Source organism: Somniosus microcephalus, unplaced genomic scaffold (genome assembly GCF_052327205.1).
Source record: "Somniosus microcephalus isolate GS21.2 unplaced genomic scaffold, FLI_Smic_1.0 unresolved_chr7, whole genome shotgun sequence".
NCBI classification, from domain to species: Eukaryota; Metazoa; Chordata; class Chondrichthyes; order Squaliformes; family Somniosidae; genus Somniosus; species Somniosus microcephalus.
Window position 1 is genome coordinate 27,229,476 of NW_028225185.1, and position 25,000 is coordinate 27,254,475.

A 25,000-nucleotide genomic window follows, 5' to 3' on the forward strand; every position below is an offset into this window, starting at 1 on the left:
TTCACTCCCACTGCACACAATCCCAATAGACCCAAACCCCTTCCCATTCACTCCCACTGTACACAATCCCAATGCATCCAACCCCTTCCCATTCACTCCCACTGTATACAATCCCAATGGACCCGAACCACTTCCCATTCACTCCCACTGCACACAATCCCAATAGACCCAAACCCCTTCCCATTCACTCCCACTGTACACAATCCCAATGGACCCAAACACCTTCCCATTCACTCCCACTGTACACAATCCCAATGGACTCAATCCCTTCCCATTCACTTCCACTGTACACAATCCCAATGGACCCAACCCCTTCCCATTCAATCCCATTGTCCAGAATCCCAATGGACCCAAACCCCTTCCCATTCACTCCCACTGTACACAATCCCAATGGACCCAAACCCCTTCCCATTCACTCCCATTGTCCAGAATCCCAATGGACCCAACCACTTCCCATTCACTCCCACTGTACACAATCCCAATGGACCCAAATCCCTTCACATTCACTCCCACTGTACACAATCCCAATGGACCCAACCCCTTCCCATTCACTCCCACTGTACACAATCCCAATGGACCCAACCCCTTCCCATTCACTCCTACTGTACACAATCCAAGTGGACCTAACCCCTTCCCATTCACTCCCACTGTACACAATCCCAATGGACCCAACCCCTTCCTATTCACTGCCATTGTGCACAATCCCAATGGACCCAAACCCCTACCTGTTCACTCCCACTGTACACAATCCCAATGGACCCAACCCCTTCCCGTTCACTCCCATGGTACATAATCCCAATGGACCCAACCCCTTCCCATTCACTTCCAATGTACACAATCCCAATGGACCCAACCCCTTCCCATTCACTCCCACTGTACACAATCCCAATGGACCCAAACCCCTTCCCTCCCACTGTACACAATTCCAATGCACGCAACCCCTTCCCATTCACTCCCATTGTCCAGAATCCCAATGGACCGAACCCCTTTCCATTCACTCCTACTGTACACAATCCCAATGGACCCAACCCCTTCCCATTCACTCCAATTGTCCAGAATCCCAATGGACCCAACCCCTTCCCATTCACTCCCACTGTACGCAATCCCAATGGATCCAACCCCTTCCCATTCACTCCCGCTGTGCACAGTCCCAATGGGCCCAACCACTTCCCATTCACTCCCACTGGACACAATCCCAATGGACCCAATCCCTTCCCATTCACTCCCACTGTACAGAATCCCAATGGACCCAACCACTTCCCATTCACTCCCATTGTCCAGAATCCCAATGGACCCAAACCCCTTCCCATTCACTCCAGTTGTCCAGAACCCAATGGACCCAACCCCTTCCCTTTCACTCCCATTGTCCAGAATCCCAATGGACCCAACCCCTTCCCATTCACTCCCCCACTGTTCACAATCCCAATGGACCCAAACCCCTTCGCATTCACTCCCATTGCCCAGAATCTCAATGGACCCAAACCCCTTCCCATTCACTCACATTTTACACAATCTGAATGAACCAACCCCTCTTCCCATTCACCCTCATTTTACAGATCCCAATGGACCCAACTCTTCCCATTCACTCTGCCTGTACACAATCACAAATGGAATAGACACTCCCAGGGCAGGTACAGCACGGGTTCGATACAGAGTAAGGCTCCCTCTACACTGTCCCATCAAACACTCCCAGGGCACGTACAGCATGGGTTAGATACAGAGTAAAGCTCCCTCTACACTGTCCCATCAAACACTCCCAGGGCAGGTACAGCACGGGTTAGATACAGAGTAAAGCTCCCTCTACACAGTCCCCATCAAACACTCCCAAGGCAGGTACAGCACGGGTTCGATACAGAGTAAGGCTCCCTCTACACTGTCCCATCAAACACTCCCAGGGCAGGTACAGCACAGGTTAGATACAGAGGAAAGCTCCCTCTACACTGTCCCATCAAACACTCCCAGGGCACGTACAGCACGGGTTAGATACAGAGTAAAGCTCCCTCTACACAGTCCCCATCAAACACTCCCAGGGCAAGTACAGCACGGGTTCGATACAGAGTAAGGCTCCCTCTACACTGTCCCATCAAACACTCCCAGGGCAGGTACAGCACGGGTTAGATACAGAGTAAAGCTCCCTCTGCACTGTCCCCATCAAACACTCCCAGGGCAGGTACAGCACGGGTTAGATACAGAGTAAAGCTCCCTCTACACTGTCCCCATCAAACAATCGCAGGGCAGGTACAGCACGGGTTCGATACAGAGTAAGGCTCCCTCTACACTGTCCCATCTAACACTCCCAGGGCAGGTACAGCACAGGTTAGATACAGAGTAAAGCTTCCTCTACACTGTCCCATCAAACACTCCCAGGGCAGGTACAGCACGGGTTAGATACAGAGTAAAGCTCGGGTTAGATACAGAGTAAAGCTCCCTCTACACTGTCCCATCAAACACTCCTAGGGCAGGTACAGCACGGGTTAGATACAGAGTAAAGCTCCCTCTACACTGTCCCATCAAACACTCCCAGGGCAGGTACAGCACGGGATAGATACAGAGTAAAGCTCCCTCTACACTGTCCCATCAAACACTCCCAGGGCAGGTACAGCACGGGTTTGATACAGAGTAAGGCTCCCTCTACACTTTCCCATCAAACACTCCCAGGGCAGGTACAGCATGGGTTAGATACAGAGTGAAGCTCCCTCTACACTGTCCCATCAAACACTCCCAGGGCAGGTACAGCACGGGTTAGATACATTGTAAAGCTCCCTCTACACTGTCCCATCAAACACTCCCAGGGCAGGTACAGCACGGGTTAGATACAGAGTAATGCTCCCTCTACACTGTCCCATCAAACACTCCCAGGGCAGGTACAGCACGGGTTACATACAGAGTAATGCTCCCTCTACACTGTCCCATCAAACACTCCCAGGGCAGGTACAGCACGGGTTACATACAGAGTAAAGCTCCCTCTACACTGTCCCATCAAACACTCCCAGGGCAGGTACAGCACGGGTTACATACAGAGTAATGCTCCCTCTACACTGTCCCATCAAACACTCCCAGGGCAGGTACAGCACGGGTTACATACAGAGTAAAGCTCCCTCTACACTGTCCCATCAAACACTCCCAGGGCAGGTACAGCACGGGTTAGATACAGAGTAAAGCTCCCTCTACACTGTCCCCATCAAACACTCACAGGGCAGGTACAGCACAGGTTAGATACAGAGTAAAGCTCCCTCTACACTGTCCCATCAAACACTCCCAGGGCAGGTACAGCACGGGTTAGATACAGAGTAAAGCTCCCTCTGCACTGTCCCCATCAAACACTCCCAGGGCAGGTACAGCACGGGTTAGATACAGAGTAAAGCTCCCTCTACACTGTCCCCATCAAACACTCCCAGGGCAGGTACAGCACGGGTTAGATACAGAGTAAAGCTCCCTCTACACTGTCCCATCAAACACTCCCAGGGCAGGTACAGCGCGGGTTAGATACAGAGTAAAGCTCCCTCTACACTGACCCCATCAAACACTCCCAGGGCAGGTACAGCACGGGTTAGATACAGAGTAAAGCTCCCTCTACACTGTCCCGTCAAACACTCCCAGGGCAGGTACAGCACGCGTTAGATACAGAGTAAAGCTCCCTCTACACTGTCCCCATCAAACACTCCCAGGGCAGGTACAGCACGGGGTTAGATACAGAGTAAAGCTCCCTCTACACTATCCCCATCAAACACTCCCAGGGCAGGTACAGCACGGGTTAGATACAGAGTAAAGCTCCCTCTACACTGTCCCATCAAACACTCCCAGGGCAGGTACAGCACGGGTTAGATACAGAGTAAAGCTCCCTCTACACTGTCCCATCAAACACTCCCAGGACAGGTACAACACCCCAAACTGAACACAGCAGAGGGAATCGATTAACAAAGCCCGTTCTCTCAAATCTTAATGCACCGAAACACCCGGGACCGGGACAGACAAAATCCCAATGGACCCACCCCCTTCCCATTCACTTCCATTGTGTTTGTACAGAAGATGTAGTCGACTGCGCCATGGCCTGAAAGGTGACGTGACCGCTAATTAACCCTAACAAATTACACTTTTAAAGTTAGACTGATTGCTCATTCAGGTGTCCAACCGGCAGCCTGCAGTCCTGGAAAGCCTCAACCCATTTGCGCTCACGACATCTCACTTGCTGGGTTGTCCTCTTTGATCTCCGTGGGCCCCGGAGATTTGGCTCTTTGCCTCTTCGCTGGACAGGTCCTAAACCAGAACAGCGAGACCCGCCAGTAGCAGCCTCGCGATGGGGACGCGCGTCAACGCAATCTCGGATTTAAAACCTTGCGCATGGCGTCCCCAACTCTGCTCGTCCCCCCCCACCCGCAAGCGACGGGGCCGACTGGATGGGAGGGGCAGCCAGAGTGCAATCGCTGCGTCTTAGCGGCAGAACGATACTCGGCGCGAGGGAACGGGGCCTAACACGCCCAGCTGCGAGGAGCGACGCCAGGCAGAGAGGGGGCGACATGGCAAGGCAGCCCCCCGGCGGGCGGGTGCAAAGGAAGATCCCGCCGCTCCTGGCCAGCCCGCCGGGTCTCAGTTGCAGGTGTAGGCGTGGGTGCGCTCGCTGCAGCGGCTACAGGTGACCTGGCAGCACCAGTGGAACTTGCAGTTGCACTGCCACCCGCGGGTGTACTGGAAGGTGCTGTAGCCCCGGCCGCAGCACAGCAGCGCGCAGCTGCCCGCCTGCGCGCCGCGCTCGCAGCGCCGGCCCCGGGTGCCGGCGCTGCCCGTTGCCCGGCTCTCCTCACAGTAGTCGGGCGAGCGCTCGGTGTACACCAGGTCGGTGGGCAGGGGCTTACGGTGGGAGGTCCGCCGGACCTTCAGGAAGGCGGGCTGGTGCCCTCGGCCCGCCCGCACTGTCTCTACCTGCACCGCCTGGCCGTACTTGTCCTTGAGGGCAAAGCCCACCTCCCGAAACGTCGGCAGAGTGATCCAGCAGGTCTTGATAGTGCAGGAGCCCGACACCCCGTGGCACTTACATTCCATTTTCATACTCGCCTTCAGGATCTGAAATCAAGAATGGCCAAGAAGGTGGTTAAGGAAGGAATATGGGATAGAAACATAGAAGATAGGAGCAGGAGTAGGCCATTCGGCCCCTCGAGTCTGCTCCGCCATTCAGTGAGATCATGGCTGATCATCCAAATTCAGTACCCTGTCCCTGCCTTCTCCCCATATCCCTTGATCCCTTTAGCTTTAAGAAATATATCGAACTCCTTCTTGAATATATTTAATGAATTGGCCTCAACTGCCTTCTGTGGTAGAGAATTCCACAGGTTCACCGCTCTCTGGGTGAAGAAATTCCTCCTCATCTCAGTCCTAAATGGCTTACCCCTTATCCTTAGACTGTGACCCCTGGTTCTGGACTCCCCCGCCACCGGGAACATCCTTCCTGCATCTAGTCTGTCTAGTCCTGTTAGAATTTTATAAGTTTCTATGAGATCCCCTCTCATTCTTCTAAACTCTAGCGAGTAAAAGCCTAATCGACCCAATCTCTCCTCATACGTCATTCCTGCCATCCCAGGTACCAGTCTGGTGAATCTTCGCTGCACTCCTTCCATGGCAAGAACATCCTTCCTCAGATAAGGTGACCAAAACTGCCCACAATACTCAAGGTGTGGTCTCATCAAGGCCCTGTACAACTGCAGCAAGACATCCTTGTTCCTGTACTCGAATCCTCTCGCTACGAAGGCCAACATACCATTTGCCTTCTTAACCGCCTGCTGCACCTGCATGCTTACCTTCAGCGACTGGTGCACAAGGACACCCAGGTCTCGTTGCACTTCCCCTTCTCCCAATCTATTGCCGTTCAGATAATAATCTGCCTTCCTGTTTTTGCCACCAAAGTGGATAACCTCGCATTTATCCACATTATACTGCATCTGCCATGCATCTGCCCAATCACCCAACCTGTCCAAATACTTTCCTTTATTACAGTCCATGCCCGCTTGCAACAAGACCTGGACGATGTTCTGGCTCGGGCTGATAAGTGGCAGGTAACATTCGTGCCACACAAGTGCCAGGCAATGACTATCTCCAACAAGCTTGGGATACTTGCCTTCATTAGCCGAGGCATAGAATATAAGAGCAGGGAGGTTATGATGGAGCTGTACAAAACGCTAGTTAGGCCACAGCTGGAATACTGTGTGCAGTTCTGGTCGCCACACTATAGGAAGGATGTGATTGCATTGGAGAGGGTGCAGAGGAGATTCACCGGGATGTTACCTGGGCTGGAGCGCTTCAGCTATGAGGAGAGGCTGGACAGGCTGGGGTTGTTTTCCTTAGAGCAGAGAAGGCTGAGGGGGGACCTGATTGAGGTGTACAAAATTATGAGGGGCGTAGATAGGGTGGATAGAAAGGAACTTTTCCCCTTAGTAGAGGGGTCAATAACCAGGGGGCATAGTTTCAAGGTAAGGGGCAGGAGGTTTAGAGGGGATTTGAGGAAAAACTTTTTCACCCAGAGGGCGATTGGAATCTGGAACTCACTGCCTGAAAGGGTGGTCGAGGCAGGAACCCTCACAACATTCAAGAAGCATTTAGATGAGCACTTGAAACGTCATAGCATACAAGGCTACGGACCAAGTGCTGGAAAATGGGATTAGAATAAGAACATAAGAAGTAGGAGCAGGAGTAGGCCATACGGCCCCTCGGGCCTGCTCCGCCATTCAACAGAATCATGGCTGATACGAATCTAGACTCACGTCCACTTCCCTGCCCGCTCCCCGTAACCCCTAATTCCCTTATCTGCTAGGAAACTGTCTATCTCCATTTTAAATTTATTTAATGTTGCAGCTTCCGCAGCTCTCTGGGGTAGCAAATTCCATAGACAGGGCTTGATGACCGGCGCGGACACGATGGGCCGCTTTCTGTGCTGTACGACTCTATGGGCTGGATTTTCATTGAGGAGGCGTGTAGGAGGCGGGACTACAACTTTCGGGGTTGTAGTCCCGCCTCCATCGAGTTGTGGCCAATCCACGCGATTTTGACTTGATTGACCTTGTTGAGCCCGCCCAGCGGGCCCAGCGGGCCAATTAAGGGCCACCCGGCAACAGGTGACGTCACAGATCGATATTTCATCTGTCAAGAGCTTTTGACAGATGAAATATCAGCATCTGACAGCTCTTTGAAGCTGTCAAACACTGACAATCTGTACTCCAAGTTAATTCCTTCCTCTCAGGCTGATTTAGAGATCTCTCCGGAACAGAAAGCTGAATGCTGCAACTTTTGACAGCTGGCGGCCATTCTGCTTTCTGTGCCGGTGAGATGAGGGACTCCCGAGACCTGAGGGAAGGAAGGCGGTAAAGGTAATTAAAGGTAATTAAACTTCTTTAAACACTTTACACACACCAAACACACCTACCTCTGAACTCATGCACCCATCACTCACCTGAACACCGGACATCTCGACCCCTCCAAGCCCTTCACCCCGACGGTCCGCCTCGCTAACTTGGTGTGGTTTGGAGCCGTCGGGAATCCCACACTTCAGGGATAAAAATAGGGATTAGACTAAAAACTGCCTGTTAACAGGCAGTTAATTGGCACTAATCCCCTTCCAGCCTCGGGGAGGCGGCTCCCAGCGCGGGTCGGGAATCCGCCTCGTTTGAAACTGGCATGGAGGCGGGTTGGGTGCGGGATGGGTTCGTGCCCCCCCCCCGATTTCGGGATTTTAACCCCCCGCACGCCTCCAATCCCGCCTCCATGGCCCAATGAAAATCCTGCCCACTATGACACTAGGGTAAGAGAATATCAGGGGGAAATCAGGAGGGCTGGTGTGTCTACAGCGTCTTTCACCCGGGACTCGGGACGCATCACGGCCCCGCAGACGACCGCTGGAAGTGCGGTCACGGGGCAGCGCACGGAGGCTGGGCTCTTCCTGCTCCGCATGGCGCTCAGTACAAGACCGGGGACGAGCATTTAGCGCAATGCGCCAATGGTAGAGTTCTAACTCGTAGCAACACTTTCGCCCCTCTGACCTTCACTCTTGCGCGCATATACGCCGCACCGCGCTCTCTCGGACCCCCCCCCCCCCCCGAGCGAAGGGGGATCGCACCAGCAGCACTCACCTTCCTCCCCGCCTCGTTGTTGTGCAGGTTCATGAGCCGCCGGGCGTGGCGCTTGACCTCGCGGGCGTCCATGAAGCGCCGGGAGAAGACCACGCCGTGGTCGATGTCAGCCGAGCAGCCGCCCCACTTCCAGCCCCGCTCCTGGTCGTAGAAGCCGTGCCTGCTGCGGTCACAGCCGCAGTCGGAGAGGTTGCCCTGGCTGCAGGCCTGGGTGATGGCGTGTGCCACCCCCGCGGCGACGATGCTGTAGGCAAAGGCGGTTTCTTTACTACCTGCGGGGTGGGGTGGGGAGAAAAAAAAAGGAAAAGGCGGGTCTACTCAACAGGCTATTCGACCATGACGGGATGCACCCAAACCCCACCCTTGTCCTCCTCTGACCACACACACACGCATTGGACACGTGATTCCGAGCGGGATCATCACCTCCGCCTCACTGCCAGCTCCACTCGACGGCTCCAGTTGTATAAAGCTCTGGTCAGACCCCATATGGAAGTCACTGCGTGCAGTTCCGGGCCCCCGCGCCTCGGGAAGGGTGTCTCGGCCTCGGATGGGGGGGGTGCAGCGCTGATTCCCCAGAACGATCCCGGGGGCTAAAAGGGTTAAATTCCGTGGACAGGTTGCACAGACTGGGCTTGTGTTCGCTCGAGTTTAGGAGATTAAGGGGCGATCTAATGGAGGTAATTAAGATGATTAAAGGATTCGAGCGGGTGGAGCGAGATTAACTGGGAGCCAGGATCAAGAAGGCAGCTCACCGCCACCATCTCAGGGGACAATACATACCAGCCTTGCCAGCAACGCCCACATCCCAAGAATTTATATATTTTAAAAAATTATATAAAAGGATTCGATCGGGTTGATCGAGAGAGAAACTATTTCCTCTGGTGGGGGGAGTCCAGAACAAGGGGGCAGAACCTTCAAATTAGAGCCAGGCCGTTCAGGGGTGATGTCAGGAAGCACTTCTTCACACAAAGGCTGGTGGGAATCTGGAAACCTCGCCCCCAAAAAGGAACCAAGGCGGGCAGATGGAGATAAGATGCAAATCAGTCATGATCTAATTGAATGGTGGAATAGGTTCGAGGGGCTGAATGGCCTCCTCCTGTTCCTGTGTAACAGGCTCGAAGGGCTGAATGGCCTCCTCCTGTTCCTGTGTAACAGGCTCGAAGGGCTGAATGGCCTCCTCCTGTTTCTAATGTAACAGGCTCGAGGGGTGAATGGCCTCCTCCTGCTCCTAGTGTAACAGGCTCGAAGGGCTGAATGGACTCCTCCGGTTTCTAATGTAACAGGCTTGAGGGACTGAATGGCCTCCTCCTGTTCCTCATGTAACAGGCTCGAGGGGCTGAACGGCCTCCTCCTGTTCCTAATGTGGGGCGAGAGATAGGAATCACAACCAGAAAAAAGACAGACTCCCATTTCTCCAGCGCCTTTCACCACCTCAGGACAGTGCGGCGCTCCCTCAGTACTGCCCCTCCGACAGTGCGGCGCTCCCTCAGTACTGCCCCTCCGACAGTGCGGCGCTCCCTCAGTACCGCCCCTCCGACAGTGCGGCGCTCCCTCAGTACCGCCCCTCCGACAGTGCGGCGCTCCCTCAGTACTGCCCCCCGACAGTGCGGCGCTCCCTCAGTACTGCCCCCCGACAGTGCGGCGCTCCCTCAGTACTGCCCCCCGACAGTGCGGCGCTCCCTCAGTACTGCCCCTCCGACAGTGCGGCGCTCCCTCAGTACCGTCCCTCCGACAGTGCGGCGCTCCCTCAGTACTGCCCCCTGACAGTGCGGCGCTCCCTCAGTACCGCCCCTCCGACAGTGCGGCGCTCCCTCAGTACTGCCCCCCGACAGTGCGGCGCTCCCTCAGTACCGCCCCTCCGACAGTGCGGCGCTCCCTCAGTACCGCCCCTCCGACAGTGCGGCGCTCCCTCAGTACCGCCCCTCCGACAGTGCGGCGCTCCCTCAGTACCGCCCCTCCGACAGTGCGGCGCTCCCTCAGCACCGCCCCTCCGACAGTGCGGAGCTCCCTTAGTACCGACCGTGCGGCGCTCCCTCAGTACCGCCCCTCCGACAGTGCGGCGCTCCCTCAGTACCGCCCCTCCGACAGTGCGGCGCTCCCTCAGTACCGCCCCTCCGACAGTGCGGCGCTCCCTCAGTACCGCCCCTCCGACAGTGCGGCGCTCCCTCAGTACCGCCCCTCCGACAGTGCGGCGCTCCCTCAGTACCGCCCCTCCGACAGTGCGGCGCTTCCTCAGCACTGCCCCTCCGACAGTGCGGCGCTCCCTCAGTACCGCCCCTCCGACAGTGCGGCGCTCCCTCAGCACCGCCCCTCCGACAGTGCGGCGCTTCCTCAGCACTGCCCCTCCGACAGTGCAGCGCTCCCTCAGTACTGCCCTCCGACAGTGCGGCGCTCCCTCAGTACCGAGACCTGCTGAGCGATTTTTGGGCTGGGCCCGGGCCGCGATGTCACTTACCGACTCTCAGTTCCTGTCCGAACACTGTCTGCTCCCCGAGAGAGGTGCAGTTCCAGCGGCTGTGCCGGAACTGGTGCTGGCACTCGTCCAGTCCCATCTGCGCCCCCTCCCCGATGATGATCATGGCATCCGGCCGGCTCTGGCACAGGATCCGCTGGCGCGGGGCGAGGCCGGGCATCTTGTTGCAGATGATGCTGGCGCCCAGCGCCACCACTGACGGGAATCCACTGTAGGCAAGAGAGAGAGACAAGACCATCAGAATTAGGAGCAGGAGTTGGCCATTCGGCCCCTCGAGCCTGTTCCGCCATTCCCCTCGAGTCCAAAAATCTCTCGATCTCAGCCTTGAATAGACTCAGCGACTGAGCCTCCACAGCCCTCTGGGGCAGAGAATTCCAAAGATTCACCGCCCTCTGAGTGAAGAAATTCCCCCTCAAATAGAGGTATTGAGTAGAAAAGTAGACAAGTTCTGAAAGCGCTGGTTAGGCCACAACTGGAGTATTGCGTCCAGTTCTGGTCACCGCACTTTAGGAAGGATGTGAAGGCCCTCGAGCGGGTGCAGAGGAGATTTACCAGAATGGTTCCGGGGATGGGGGATCTTAGCTACAAGGACAGGTTGGAGAAGCTGGATTTGTTTTCATTAGAGCAAAGGAGGTTGAGGGGTGATTTGATCGAGGTGTACAAGATTATGACAGGTTTGGATAGGCTGGACGGGGAAAGGCTGTTCCCACTAGTTGACGGTACAAGGACTAGGGGACACAGATTTAAGGTTTTGGGCAAGAGATACAGGGGAGACGTGAGGAAAAACTTTTTTCCACAGCGAGTGGTGAGGACCTGGAACTCGCTGCCGAGGGAAGTGGTGGAAGCGGAGACACTCGATGTTTTCAAGGGGAGACTGGATAGGCACTCGAGGGGAATAAACTCGCAGGGCTGCGGGGATAGAGCGGGGGAGTGGGACTGACTGGATCGCTCTACACAGAGCCGGCACGGACTCGATGGGCCGAATGGCCTCCTTCTGTGCCGTTATGACTCTATCTCAGTCCTGAATGGCCGACCCCTTATCCTGAGACTGTGACCCCTGGTTCTAGACTCTCCAGCCAGGGGGGAAACAACCTCTCAGCATCTACCCTGTCAATCCCCCTCAGAATCTTGTATGTTTCAATGAGATCACCTCCCATTCTTCTAAACTCCAGAGAGTATCGGCCAATCTACTCAATCTCTCCTCATAGGACAATCCCCCCATCCCAGGAATCAATCTAGTGAACCTTCGTTACACCGCCTCCAAGGCAAGTATATCCTTCCTCAGATAAGGAGACCAGAACTGTGCACAGTGCTCCAGGTGTGGTCTCACCAGGGCCCTGTACAATTGCAGCAAGACTTCCTCACTCTTATACTCCAACCCCCTTGCAATAAAGGTCAACATGCTAGCTGAACGGAGAAGTGAGAGAGAGGGGAGAAGGAGGGCGAGAGAGAAGGGGAAGGAGGATGAGAGAGAAGGGGAAGGAGGGAGAGAGAAGGGGAAGGAGGGAGAGAGAAGGGGAAGGAGGGTGAGAGAGAAGGGGAAGGAGGGAGAGAGAAGGGGAAGGAGGGAGAGAGAAGGGGAAGGAGGGAGAGAAGGGGAAGGAGGGAGAGAGAAGGGGAAGGAGGGAGCGAGAAGGGGAAGGAGGGAGAGAAGGGGAAGGAGGGAGAGAAGGGGAAGGAGGGAGAGAGAAGGGGAAGGAGGGAGAGAGAAGGGGAAGGAGGGAGAGAGAAGGCGAAGGAGGGAGAGAGAGAGAAAGGGAAGGAGGGAGAGAGAGAGAAGGGGAAGGAGGGAGAGAGAGAAAAGGGGAAGGAGGGAGAGAGAGAGAAGGGGAAGGAGGGAGAGAGAGAGAAGGGGAAGGAGGGAGAGAAGGGGAAGGAGGGAGAGAAGGGGAAGGAGGGAGAGAGAAGGGGAAGGAGGGAGAGAGAAGGGGAAGGAGAGAGAAGGGGAAGGAGGGAGAGAAGGGGAAGGAGGGAGAGAAGGGGAAGGAGGGAGAGAGAAGGGGAAGGAGGGAGAGAAGGGGAAGGAGGGAGAGAAGGGGAAGGAGGGAGAGAGAAGGGGAAGGAGGGAGAGAGAAGGGGAAGGAGGGAGAGAAGGGGAAGGAGGGAGAGAAGGGGAGGGAGGGAGAGAAGGGGAAGGAGGGAGAGAAGGGGGGAGAGAAGGGGAAGGAGGGAGAGAAGGGGAAGGAGGGAGAGAGAAGGGGAAGGAGGGAGAGAGAAGGGGAAGGAGGGAGAGAGAAGGGGAAGGAGGGAGAGAGAAGGGGAAGGAGGGAGAGAAGGGGAAGGAGGGAGAGAAGGGGAAGGAGGGAGAGAAGGCGAAGGAGGAGAGAAGGCGAAGGAGGGAGAGAGAGAGAGAGAGAGAAGGGGAAGGAGGGAGAGAAGGGGAAGGAGGGAGAGAGAGAGAGAGAGAAGGGGAAGGAGGGAGAGAGAGAGAAGGGGAAGGAGGGAGAGAGAGAGAAGGGGAAGGAGGGAGAGAGAGAGAAGGGGAAGGAGGGAGAGAGAGAGAAGGGGAAGGAGGGAGAGAAGGGGAAGGAGGGAGAGAAGGGGAAGGAGGGAGAGAGAAGGGGAAGGAGGGAGAGAGAAGGGGAAGGAGGGAGAGAAGGGGAAGGAGGGAGAGAGAAGGGGAAGGAGGGAGAGAGAAGGGGAAGGAGGGAGAGAGAAGGGGAAGGAGGGAGAGAGAAGGGGAAGGAGGGAGAGAAGGGGAAGGAGGGAGAGAAGGGGAAGGAGGGAGAGAAGGGGAAGGAGGGAGAGAAGGGGAAGGAGGGAGAGAGAAGGGGAAGGAGGGAGAGAGAAGGGGAAGGAGAGAGAGGAGGGGAAGGAGGGAGAGAGAAGGGGAAGGAGGGAGAGAAGGGGAAGGAGGGAGAGAAGGGGAAGGAGGGAGAGAAGGGGAAGGAGGGAGAGAAGGGGAAGGAGGGAGAGAGAAGGGGAAGGAGGGAGAGAAGGGGAAGGAGGGAGAGAAGGGAAGGAGGGAGAGAGAAGGGGAAGGAGGGAGAGAAGGGGAAGGAGGGAGAGAAGGGGAAGGAGGGAGTGAAGGGGAAGGAGGGAGAGAAGGGGAAGGAGGGAGAGAAGGGGAAGGAGGGAGAGAGAAGGGGAAGGAGGGAGAGAGAAGGGGAAGGAGAGAGAGAAGGGGAAGGAGGGAGAGAGAAGGGGAAGGAGGGAGAGAAGGGGAAGGAGGGAGAGAAGGGGAAGGAGGGAGAGAGAAGGGGAAGGAGGGAGAGAGGGGAAGGGGGGAGAGAAGGGGAAGGAGGGAGAGAAGGGGAAGGAGGGAGAGAGAAGGGGAAGGAGGGAGAGAAGGGGAAGGAGGGAGAGAGAAGGGGAAGGAGGGAGAGAAGGGGAAGGAGGGAGAGAAGGGGAAGGAGGGAGAGAAGGGGAAGGAGGGAGAGAAGGGGAAGGAGGGAGAGAAGGGGAAGGAGGGAGAGAGAAGGGGAAGGAGGGAGAGAAGGGGAAGGAGGGAGAGAAGGGGAAGGAGGGAGAGAAGGGGAAGGAGGGAGAGAAGGGGAAGGAGGGAGAGAAGGGGAAGGAGGGAGAGAGAAGGGGAAGGAGGGAGAGAGAAGGGGAAGGAGGGAGAGAAGGGGAAGGAGGGAGAGAGAAGGGGAAGGAGGGAGAGAAGGGGAAGGAGGGAGAGAGAAGGGGAAGGAGGGAGAGAAGGGGAAGGAGGGAGAGAGAAGGGGAAGGAGGGAGAGAGAAGGGGAAGGAGGGAGAGAGAAGGGGAAGGAGGGAGAGAAGGGGAAGGAGGGAGAGAAGGGGAAGGAGGGAGAGAAGGGGAAGGAGGGAGAGAAGGGGAAGGAGGGAGAGAAGGGGAAGGAGGGAGATAAGGGGAAGGGGAGAGAAGGGGAAGGAGGGAGAGAAGGGGAAGGAGGGAGAGAGAAGGGGAAGGAGGGAGAGAAGGGGAAGGAGGGAGAGAGAAGGGGAAGGAGGGAGAGAGAAGAGGAAGGAGGGAGAGAAGGGGAAGGAGGGAGAGAGAAGGGGAAGGAGAGAGAGAAGGGGAAGGAGAGAGAGAAGGGGAAGGAGGGAGAGAGAAGGGGAAGGAGAGAGAGAAGGAAAGAGAAACGAGGGGTGGGATGAGGGGGTCGGATGAGTGGGTGGTGAGAGGGAGTGGGGAGAGAAAAGGGGAACGCGAGAGAGGGGATGGAGTGAAGGAGGGGAGGAAAGAAGGGGAAAAAGAGGGGATGAGAGGGAGGGGAAAGGAGAGGGAACGGGAGAGGGGAGTGGGAGAGGGGACAGGGGAAGGGAAGAGAGTTAAGGAAATCGCAAAGAAACTTGGGTCTGGGGAGGGCCAGGGGGTTAAACCCTAGACTTCAAAAGAATGGGACGGAAGGAACAGCTGACAAGGAATTCTTTAACAGAAAATACGCGGGAAAATCCCGCCCAAAACCAACCCTGAAGAATGATGGGCCACTGCTTGGGAGCTCGGCATCACCCGGGGAAAACCTTCAGGGTTTAATTCATCAACGAGAAGTTAATGACGCATGTGGAGTGTCAGAGAGTGGCTTCTTCCCATCAACATTATCCAAGGGAGAGGGGAACAGAGACAGACAGAGAGCGCGAGACAGACAGACAGAGAGAGAGCGCGAGACAGACAGACAGAGAGCGCGAGACAGACAGACAGAGAGCGCGAGACAGACAGAGAGAGCGCGAGACAGACAGACAGAGAGCGCGAGACAGACAGAGAGCGCGAGACAGACAGAGAGCGCGAGACAGACAGGCAGAGTGCGCGAGACAGACAGAGAGCACGAGACAGACAGACAGAGAGCACAAGACAGACAGAGAGCGCGAGACAGACAGACAGAGCGCGCGAGACAGACAGACAGAGAACGCGAGACAGACAGAGAACGCGAGACAGACAGACAGAGCGCGAGACAGACAGAGAGCGCGAGACAGACAGACAGAGCGCGCGAGACAGACAGACAGAGAGCGCGAGACAGACAGAGAGCGCGAGACAGAGAGCGCGAGACAGACAGGCAGAGTGCGCGAGACAGACAGAGAGCACGAGACAGACAGACAGAGAGCACAAGACAGACAGAGAGCGCGAGACAGACAGACAGAGCGCGCGAGACAGACAGACAGAGAACGCGAGACAGACAGAGAACGCGAGACAGACAGACAGAGCGCGAGACAGACAGAGAGCGCGAGACAGACAGACAGAGTGCGTGAGACAGACAGAGAGCGCAAGGGAGGGAGGGGCAGAGACAGACAGCGATGGGGGCAGACAGCGATGGGGACAAACAGCGATGGGGACAGACTGTGTGAGGTAATGAATCCCAGCCACACACTGGGAGAGACGGAGATTTCCCGGCGAGGATTGCAGGTCACAGCGTTTGCTAACAGCTGACGCCAAGCTGTTGCAATGACAGTGGAACAAAGGCCTGAATTGTTCTTGGCCACTCAAAGTCCTGCGGCGATCCGTCCCCTCCACTCTCCCATCCTCTCCTGCCCAGGAGCCGCTGGCTCGTGCACAGATACCGATCAATGGGCAGGGCCACCCTTCCACCTCCGGTCCGCTCGTCCCACACGTGCTTGTCTAGAATGTGGCTCCTGTCTAGGAGGGCAGCCTCTCTCGTTACATCCTGTAGCTCCCGCCCCTCCGACAGTGCGGCGCTCCCTCAGTACAGTCCCTCCGACAGTGCGGCACTCCCTCAGTACCGCCCCTCCGACAGTGCGGCACTCCCTCAGTACCGCCCCTCCGACAGTGTGGCGCTCCCTCAGTACAGTCCCTCCGACAGTGCGGCACTCCCTCAGTACCGCCCCTCCGACAGTGCGGCACTCCCTCAGTACCGCCCCTCCGACAGTGTGGCGCTCCCTCAGTACAGTCCCTCCGACAGTGTGGCGCTCCCTCAGTACCGCCCCTCCGACAGTGCGGCGCTCCCCTCAGTACAGTCCCTCCGACAGTGCGGCGCTCCCTCAGTACCGCCCCTCCGACAGTGCAGCGCTCCCTCAGTACAGTCCCTCCGACAGTGCGGCACTCCCTCAGTACCGCCCCTCCGACAGTGCGGCGCTCCCTCAGTACCACCCCTCCGACAGTGCGGCGCTCCCTCAGTACCGCCCCTCCGACAGTGCGGCGCTCCCTCAGTACCGCCCCTCCGACAGTGCGGCGCTCCCTCAGTACCGCCCCTCCAACAGTGCGGCGCTCCCTCAGTACCCCCCCTCCGACAGTGCGGCGCTCCCTCAGTACCGCCCCTCCGACAGTGCGGCGCTCCCTCAGTACCGCCCCTCCGACAGTGTGGCGCTCCCTCAGTACTGCCCCTCCGACAGTGCGGCGCTCCCTCAGTACTGCCCCTTCCGACAGTGCGGCGCTCCCTCAGTACCGCCCCTCCGACAGTGCGGCGCTCCCTCAGTACTGCCCCTCCGACAGTGCGGCACTCCCTCAGTACCGCCCCTCCGACAGTGCGGCGCTCCCTCAGTACCGCCCCTCCCAACAGTGCGGCGCTCCCTCAGTACTGCCCCTCCGACAGTGCGGCGCTCCCTCACTACCGCCCCTCCGACAGTGCGACGCTCCCTCAGTACTGCCCCTCTGACAGTGAGGCGCTCCCTCAGTACTGCCCCTCCAACAGTGCGGCGCTCCCTCAGTACTGCCCCTCCGACAGTGCAGCGCTCCCTCAGTACCGCCCCTCCAAGAGTGCGGCGCTCCCTCAGTACCGCCCCTCCCGACAGTGCGGTGCTCCCTCAGTACTGCCCCTCCGACAGTGCGACGCTCCCTCAGTACTGCCCCTCCGACAGTGCGACACTCCCTCAGTACCGCCCCTCTGACAGTGCGGCACTCCCTCAGTATTGCCCCTCCGACAGTGCGGCGCTCCCTCAGTACCGCCCCTCCGACAGTGCGGCGCTCCCTCAGTACCGCCCTTCTGACAGTGCGGCGCTCCCTCAGTACCGCCCCTCCGACAGTGCAGCACTCCCTCAGTACTGCCCCTCCGACAGTGAGGCGCTCCCTCAGTACTGCCCCTCCGACAGTGCAGCGCTCCCTCAGCACCGCCCCCTCCGACAGTGCGGCGCTCCCTCAGTACCGCCCCTCCCAACAGTGCGGCGCTCCCTCAGTACCCCCCCTCCGACAGTGCGGCGCTCCCTCAGTACCGCCCCCTCCGACAGTGCGGCGCTCCCTCAGTACCGCCCCTCCGACAGTGTGGCGCTCCCTCAGTACTGCCCCTCCGACAGTGCGGCGCTCCCTCAGTACTGCCCCTCCGACAGTGCGGCGCTCCCTCAGTACCGCCCCTCCGACAGTGCGGCGCTCCCTCAGTACTGCCCCTCCGACAGTGCGGCACTCCCTCAGTACCGCCCCTCCGACAGTGCGGCGCTCCCTCAGTACCGCCCCTCCCAACAGTGCGGCGCTCCCTCAGTACTGCCCCTCCGACAGTGCGGCGCTCCCTCACTACCGCCCCTCCGACAGTGCGACGCTCCCTCAGTACTGCCCCTCTGACAGTGAGGCGCTCCCTCAGTACTGCCCCTCCAACAGTGCGGCGCTCCCTCAGTACTGCCCCTCCGACAGTGCAGCGCTCCCTCAGTACCGCCCCTCCAAGAGTGCGGCGCTCCCTCAGTACCGCCCCTCCCGACAGTGCGGTGCTCCCTCAGTACTGCCCCTCCGACAGTGCGACGCTCCCTCAGTACTGCCCCTCCGACAGTGCGACACTCCCTCAGTACCGCCCCTCTGACAGTGCGGCACTCCCTCAGTATTGCCCCTCCGACAGTGCGGCGCTCCCTCAGTACCGCCCCTCCGACAGTGCGGCGCTCCCTCAGTACCGCCCTTCTGACAGTGCGGCGCTCCCTCAGTACCGCCCCTCCGACAGTGCAGCACTCCCTCAGTACTGCCCCTCCGACAGTGAGGCGCTCCCTCAGTACTGCCCCTCCGACAGTGCAGCGCTCCCTCAGCACCGCCCCTCCGACAGTGCGGCGCTCCCTCAGTACTGCCCCTCCGACAGTGCAGCGCTCCCTCAGTACTGCCCATCCAACAGTGCTTTAATCACTATCTACCTGTCCTGGGAGTGTTTGACGGGGACACAAAGAGCTTAGAATGAGCGCTGGGCATGAGGCGGGCTAACTTGGAGGAGCCCACGGGACAAAAGCCTTTCAGTTAAGATGATGTTTAAGAAGGCGCAGTGAGCTGGAGAGGAGGCTGCTGCATTTTTGAGCAGCGTTGCGGGTTCGGTCTAATTTATAGATTGTAGGATGTGCTAATGTTAGTATTCCACAGATTTTTTTAATAATATCAGACGAGGCAGGATTGGTTGCTGAGAATTCACAGTGCCTGATACAGGCAGCACGCCCACACACACACACACTGTTCTGGCTACTGCCTGCCCCCGTTCACCTCTCAACAGTCTCCGCACTGCTATTTGTAAATACAATCCTTTCCGTCCTTTACACTACAATATTACGCAGGGCTGGTGAGAAGGTGAAGGACGGATATTTTAATTTTAAATTCCTTCTGGGATAGCAGAGACTTTGATCTCAAAGCGCTCCCATCGTGATGTGGAGGGGTGGGAGGGTCAGGGTGGGGGGGTGGCGGGGAAGAAATATTGTATTTTCATCCTTTTGCCCCATCTGCCCCCACCCACCACCATCCCCCCTAAAAGAGAGAAAGTGTGGCTTTCCTCCCAAAGCAGGTACAGCACGGGGTTAGATACAGAGTAAAGCTCCCTCTACACTGTCCCATCAAACACTCCCAGGGCAGGTACAGCACGGGGTTAGATACAGAGTAAAGCGCCCTCTACACTGTCCCCATCAAACACTCCCAGGGCAGGTACAGCACGGGTTAGGTACAGAGTAAAGCTCCCTCTACACTGTCCCCATCAAACACTCCCAGGGCAGGTACAGCACGGGGTTAGATACAGAGTAAAGCTCCCTCTACACTGTCCCATCAAACACTCCCAGGGCAGGTACAGCACGGGTTAGATACAGGGTAAAGCTCCCTCTACACTGTCCCATCAAACACTCCCAGGGCAGGTACAGCACGGGTTAGATACAGAGTAAAGCTCCCTCTACACTGTCCCCATCAAACACTCCCAGGGCAGGTACAGCACGGGTTAGGTACAGAGTAAAGCGCCCTCTACACTGTCCCCATCAAACACTCCCAGGGCAGGTACAGCACGGGTTAGGTACAGAGTAAAGCTCCCTCTACACTGTCCCCATCAAACACTCCCAGGGCAGGTACAGCACGGGTTAGATACAGAGTAAAGCTCCCTCTACACTGTCCCATCAAACCCTCCCAGGGCAGGTACAGCACGGGGTTAGATACAGAGTAAAGCTCCCTCTACACTGTCCCCATCAAACACTCCCAGGGCAGGTACAGCACGGGGTTAGATACAGAATAAAGTTCCCTCTACACTGTCCCCATCAAACACTCCCAGGGCAGGTACAGCACGGGGTTAGATACAGAGTAAAGCCCCCTCTACACTGTCCCATCAAACACTCCCAGGGCAGGTACAGCACAGGTTAGATACAGAGTAAAGCTCCCTCTGCACTGTCCCATCAAACACTCCCAGGGCAGGTACAGCAGGGGTTAGGTGCAGAGTAAAGCTCCCTCTACACTGTCCCATCAAACACTCCCAAAGCAGATACAGCACTGTTAGATACAGAGTAAACCTCCCTCTACACTGTCCCATCCAACACCACCAGGGCAGGGACAGCACGGGTTAGATACAGCGTAAAGCTCCCTCTACACTGTCGCATCAAACACTCCCAGGGCAGGGACAGCACGGGTTAGATACTCAGTAAAGCTCCCTCTACACTGTCCCATCAAACACTCCCAAGGCAGGTACAGCACGGGTTAGATACAGAGTAAAGCTCCCTCTACACTGTCCCCATCAAACACTCCCAGGGCAGGTACAGCACGGGGTTAGATACAGAATAAAGCTCCCTCTACACTGTCCCCATCAAACACTCCCAGGGCAGGTACAGCACGGGGTTAGATACAGAGTAAAGCCCCCTCTACACTGTCCCATCAAACACTCCCAGGGCAGGTACAGCACAGGTTAGATACAGAGTAAAGCTCCCTCTGCACTGTCCCATCAAACACTCCCAGGGCAGGTACAGCAGGGGTTAGATGCAGAGTAAAGCTCCCTCTACACTGTCCCATCAAACACTCCCAAAGCAGATACAGCACTGTTAGATACAGAGTAAACCTCCCTCTACACTGTTCCATCCAACACCACCAGGGCAGGGACAGCACGGGTTAGATACAGCGTAAAGCTCCCTCTACACTGTCCCATCAAACACTCCCAGGGCAGGGACAGCACGGGTTAGATACTCAGTAAAGCTCCCTCTACACTGTCCCATCAAACACTCCCAAGGCAGGTACAGCACGGGTTAGATACAGAGTAAAGCTCCCTCTACACTGTCCCATCAAACACTCCCAGGGCAGGTACAGCACGGGTCAGATACAGAGTAAAGCTCCCTCTACACTGTCCCATCAAACACTCCCAGGGCAGGTACAGCACGGGTTAGATACAGAGTAAAGCTCCCTCTACACTGTCCCCATCAAACACTCCCAGGGCAGGTACAGCACGGGTTAGATACAGAGTAAAGCTCCCTCTACACTGTCCCATCAAACACTCCCAGGGCAGGTACAGCACGGGTCAGATACAGAATAAAGCTCGTTCTACACTGTCCCATCAAACACTCCCAGGGCAGGTACAGCACGGGTTAGATACAGAGTAAAGCTCCCTCTACACTGTCCCATCAAACACTCCCAGGGCAGGTACAGCACGGGTCAGATACAGAATAAAGCTCGTTCTACACTGTCCCATCAAACACTCCCAGGGCAGGTACAGCACGGGTTAGATACAGAGTAAAGCTCCCTCTGCACTGTCCCCATCAAACACTCCCAGGGCAGGTACAGCATGGTTTAGATACAGAGTAAAGCTCTCTCTACACTGTCCCATCAAACACTCCCAGGGCAGGTACAGCACGGGTTAGATACAGAGTAAAGCTCCCTCTATTTAAAAAAGGTGGTAGAGAGAAAACGGGAAATTATAGACCGGTAAACCTGATATCAGTAGTGGGGAAAATGCTAGAGTCCATTATAAAAGATGTAACAGCAGAGCACTTGGAAAACAGTGACAGGATCGGACAAAGTCAACATGGATTTACAAAAGGTAATTCATGCTTCACTAATCTACTGGAATTTTTTGAAGAAGATGTAACTGGTAGAATAGATAAGGGAGAACCAGTGGATGTGGTGTATTTGGACTTTCAGAAGGCTTTCGATAAGGTCCCACATAAGAGATTAGCATGCAAAATTAAGGCACATGGGATTGCGGGGTAAGGTACTGACTTGGATAGAGAACTGGTTGGCAGACAGGATGCAAAGAGTTGGAATAAACTGGTCTTTTTCCGAGTGGGAATAAACAGGTCTTTTTCCGAGTGGCAGGCAGTGACTAGTGGGGTGCCGCAGGGATCGGTCCTTGGACCCCAGCTATTCACAATATATATTAATGATCTAGACGAGGGAACTTGATGTAATATCTCCAAGTTTGCAGACGACACAAAGCTGGGTGGGCGTGTGTGCTGTGAGGAGAATGCAGAGAAACTCCAGTATGATTTGGACAGGTTGGGTGATTGGGCAGATGCAGTATAATGTGGATAAATGCGAGGTTATCCACATTGGTGGCAGAAACAGGAAGGCAGATTATTATCTGAATGGCAACAGATTGGGAAAAGGGGAAGTGCAACGAGACCTGGGTGTCCTTGTGCACCAGTCGCTGAAGGTAAGCATGCAGGTGCAGCAGGCGGTTAAGAAGGCAAATGGTATGCTGGCCTTCGTAGCGAGAGGATTCGAGTACAGGAACAAGGATGTCTTGCTGCAGTTGTACAGGGCCTTGGTGAGACCACACCTTGAGTATTGTGTGCAGTTTTGGTCACCTTATCTGAGGAAGGATGTTCTTGCCATGGAGGGAGTGCAGCGAAGATTCACCAGACTGATACCTGGGATGGCAGGAATGACGTATGAGGAGAGATTGGGTCGATTGGGCTTATACTCGCTGGAGTTTAGAAGAATGAGAGGGGATCTCAATGAAACTTATAAAATTCTAACAGGACTAGACAGACTAGATGCAGGAAGGATGTTCCCGATGGCGGGGGAGTCCAAAACCAGGGGTCACAGTCTAAGGATAAGGGGTAAGCCATTTAGGACTGAGATGAGGAGGAATTTCTTCACCCAGAGAGTGGTGAACCTGTGGAATTCTCTACCACACAAGGCAGTTGAGGCCAACTTATTAAATATATTCAAGAAGGAATTAGATATATTTCTTAAGGCTAAAGGGATCAAGGGATATGGGGAGAAAGCAGGGACAGGGTACTGAATTTGGATGATGAGCCATGATCTCATTGAATGGCGGAGCAGGCTCGAGGGGCCGAATGGCCTGCTCCTGCTCCTACACTGTCCCCATCAAACACTCCCAGGGCAGGTACAGCACGGGGTTAGATACAGAGTAAAGCACCATCTACACTGTCCCCATCAAACACTCCCAGGGCAGGTAGAGCACGAGTTAGATACAGAGTAAAGCTCCCTCTACACTGTCCCCATCAAACACTCCCAGGGCAGATACAGCACGGGTTAGATACAGAGTAAAGCGCTCTTTACTCTGTCCCATCAAACACTCCCAGGGCAGGTACAGCACGGGTTAGATACAGAGTAAAGCTCCCTCTACACTGTCCCCATCAAACACTCCCAGGGCAGGAACAGCACAGGTTAGATACAGAGTAAAGCTCCCTCTGCAATGTCCCCATCAAACACTCCCAGGGCAGGTACAGCACGGGTTAGATACAGAATAAAGCTCCCTCTACACTGTCCCCATCAAACACTCCCAGGGCAGGTACAGCACGGGGTTAGATACAGAGTAAAGCTCCCTCTACACTGTTCCCATCAAACACTCCCAGGGCAGGTACAGCACGGGTTAGATACAGAGTAAAGCTCCCTCTACACTGTCCCATCAAACACTCCCAGGACTGGTACAGCACGGGTTAGATACAGAGTAAAGCTCCCTCTACACTGTCCCATCAAACACTCCCAGGGCAGGTACAGCACGGGTTAGATACAGAGTAAAGCTCCCTCTACACTGTCCCATGAAACACTCCTAGGGCAGGTACAGCACGGGGTTAGATACAGAGTAAAGCTCCCTCTACATTGTCCCATCAAACACTCCCAGGGCAGGTACAGCACGGGTTAGATACAGAGTAAAGCTTCCTCTACACTGTCCCCATCAAACACTCCCAGGGCAGGTACAGCATGGGTTAGATACAGAGTAAAGCTCCCTCTACACTGTCCCATCAAACACTCCCAGGGCAGGTACAGCACGGGTTAGATACAGAGTATAGCTCCCTCTACACTGTCCCATCAAACACTCCCAGGGCAGGTACAGCACGGGGTTAGATACAGAGTAAACCTCCCTCTACACTGTCCCATCAAACACCACCTGGGCAGGGACAGCACGGGTTAGATACAGAGTAAAGCTCCCTCTACACTGTCCCCATCAAACACTCCCAGGGCAGGTACAGCACGGGTTAGATACAGAGTAAAGCTCCCTCTGCACTGTTCCATCAAACACTCCCAGGGCAGGTACAGCACAGGTTAGATACAGAGTAAAGCTCCCTCTACACTGTCCCCATCAAACACTCCCAGGGCAGGTACAGCACGGGTTAGATACAGAGTAAAGCTCACTCTACACTGTCCCATCAAACACTCCCAGGGCAGGTACAGCACGGGTTAGATACAGAGTAAAGCTCCCTCTACACTGTCCCATGAAACACTCCTAGGGCAGGTACAGCACGGGGTTAGATACAGAGTAAAGCTCCCTCTACATTGTCCCATCAAACACTCCCAGGGCAGGTACAGCACGGGTTAGATACAGAGTAAAGCTTCCTCTACACTGTCCCCATCAAACACTCCCAGGGCAGGTACAGCATGGGTTAGATACAGAGTAAAGCTCCCTCTACACTGTCCCATCAAACACTCCCAGGGCAGGTACAGCACGGGTTAGATACAGAGTATAGCTCCCTCTACACTGTCCCATCAAACACTCCCAGGGCAGGTACAGCACGGGGTTAGATACAGAGTAAACCTCCCTCTACACTGTCCCATCAAACACCACCTGGGCAGGGACAGCACGGGTTAGATACAGAGTAAAGCTCCCTCTACACTGTCCCCATCAAACACTCCCAGGGCAGGTACAGCACGGGTTAGATACAGAGTAAAGCTCCCTCTGCACTGTTCCATCAAACACTCCCAGGGCAGGGACAGCACAGGTTAGATACAGAGTAAAGCTCCCTCTACACTGTCCCATCAAACACTCCCAGGGCAGGTACAGCACGGGTTAGATACAGAGTAAAGCTCCCTCTACACTGTCCCCATCAAACCTGCCCTGGGAGTGTTTGATGGGGACAGTGTAGAGGGAGCTTTACTCTGTATCTAACCCCGTGCTGTACCTGC

The 25,000-nt window shown here is 55.9% G+C and overlaps 3 protein-coding genes across 3 annotated transcripts in view; all 3 read right to left on the minus strand.

Moving 5' to 3' along the window:
* The window catches only part of LOC147086661 (uncharacterized), a 730,919-nt gene that overhangs the window by 662,990 nt on the left and 42,929 nt on the right, over window positions 1-25,000 (minus strand). The gene's annotated exons all lie outside the window — the stretch shown is intronic.
* LOC147086670 (protein Wnt-7b-like) lies at window positions 4,020-5,502 on the minus strand. The gene has a single exon (XM_085978376.1). It carries the CDS (start codon window positions 5,044-5,046, stop codon window positions 4,588-4,590), a length of 459 nt encoding a protein of 152 aa, XP_085834502.1. The 5' UTR covers window positions 5,047-5,502; the 3' UTR covers window positions 4,020-4,587.
* LOC147086671 (protein Wnt-7b-like) overlaps window positions 7,774-25,000 on the minus strand; it is a 17,502-nt gene continuing 275 nt past the window's right edge. Inside the window, exons 2-4 of the mRNA XM_085978296.1 lie at window positions 10,570-10,796; window positions 8,102-8,386; window positions 7,774-7,781 (exon numbers count right to left, since the gene is read on the minus strand). Of these exons, the coding sequence (XP_085834422.1) occupies window positions 7,774-7,781; window positions 8,102-8,386; window positions 10,570-10,796 (520 nt within the window). The remainder of the gene's footprint in view (window positions 7,782-8,101; window positions 8,387-10,569; window positions 10,797-25,000) is intronic.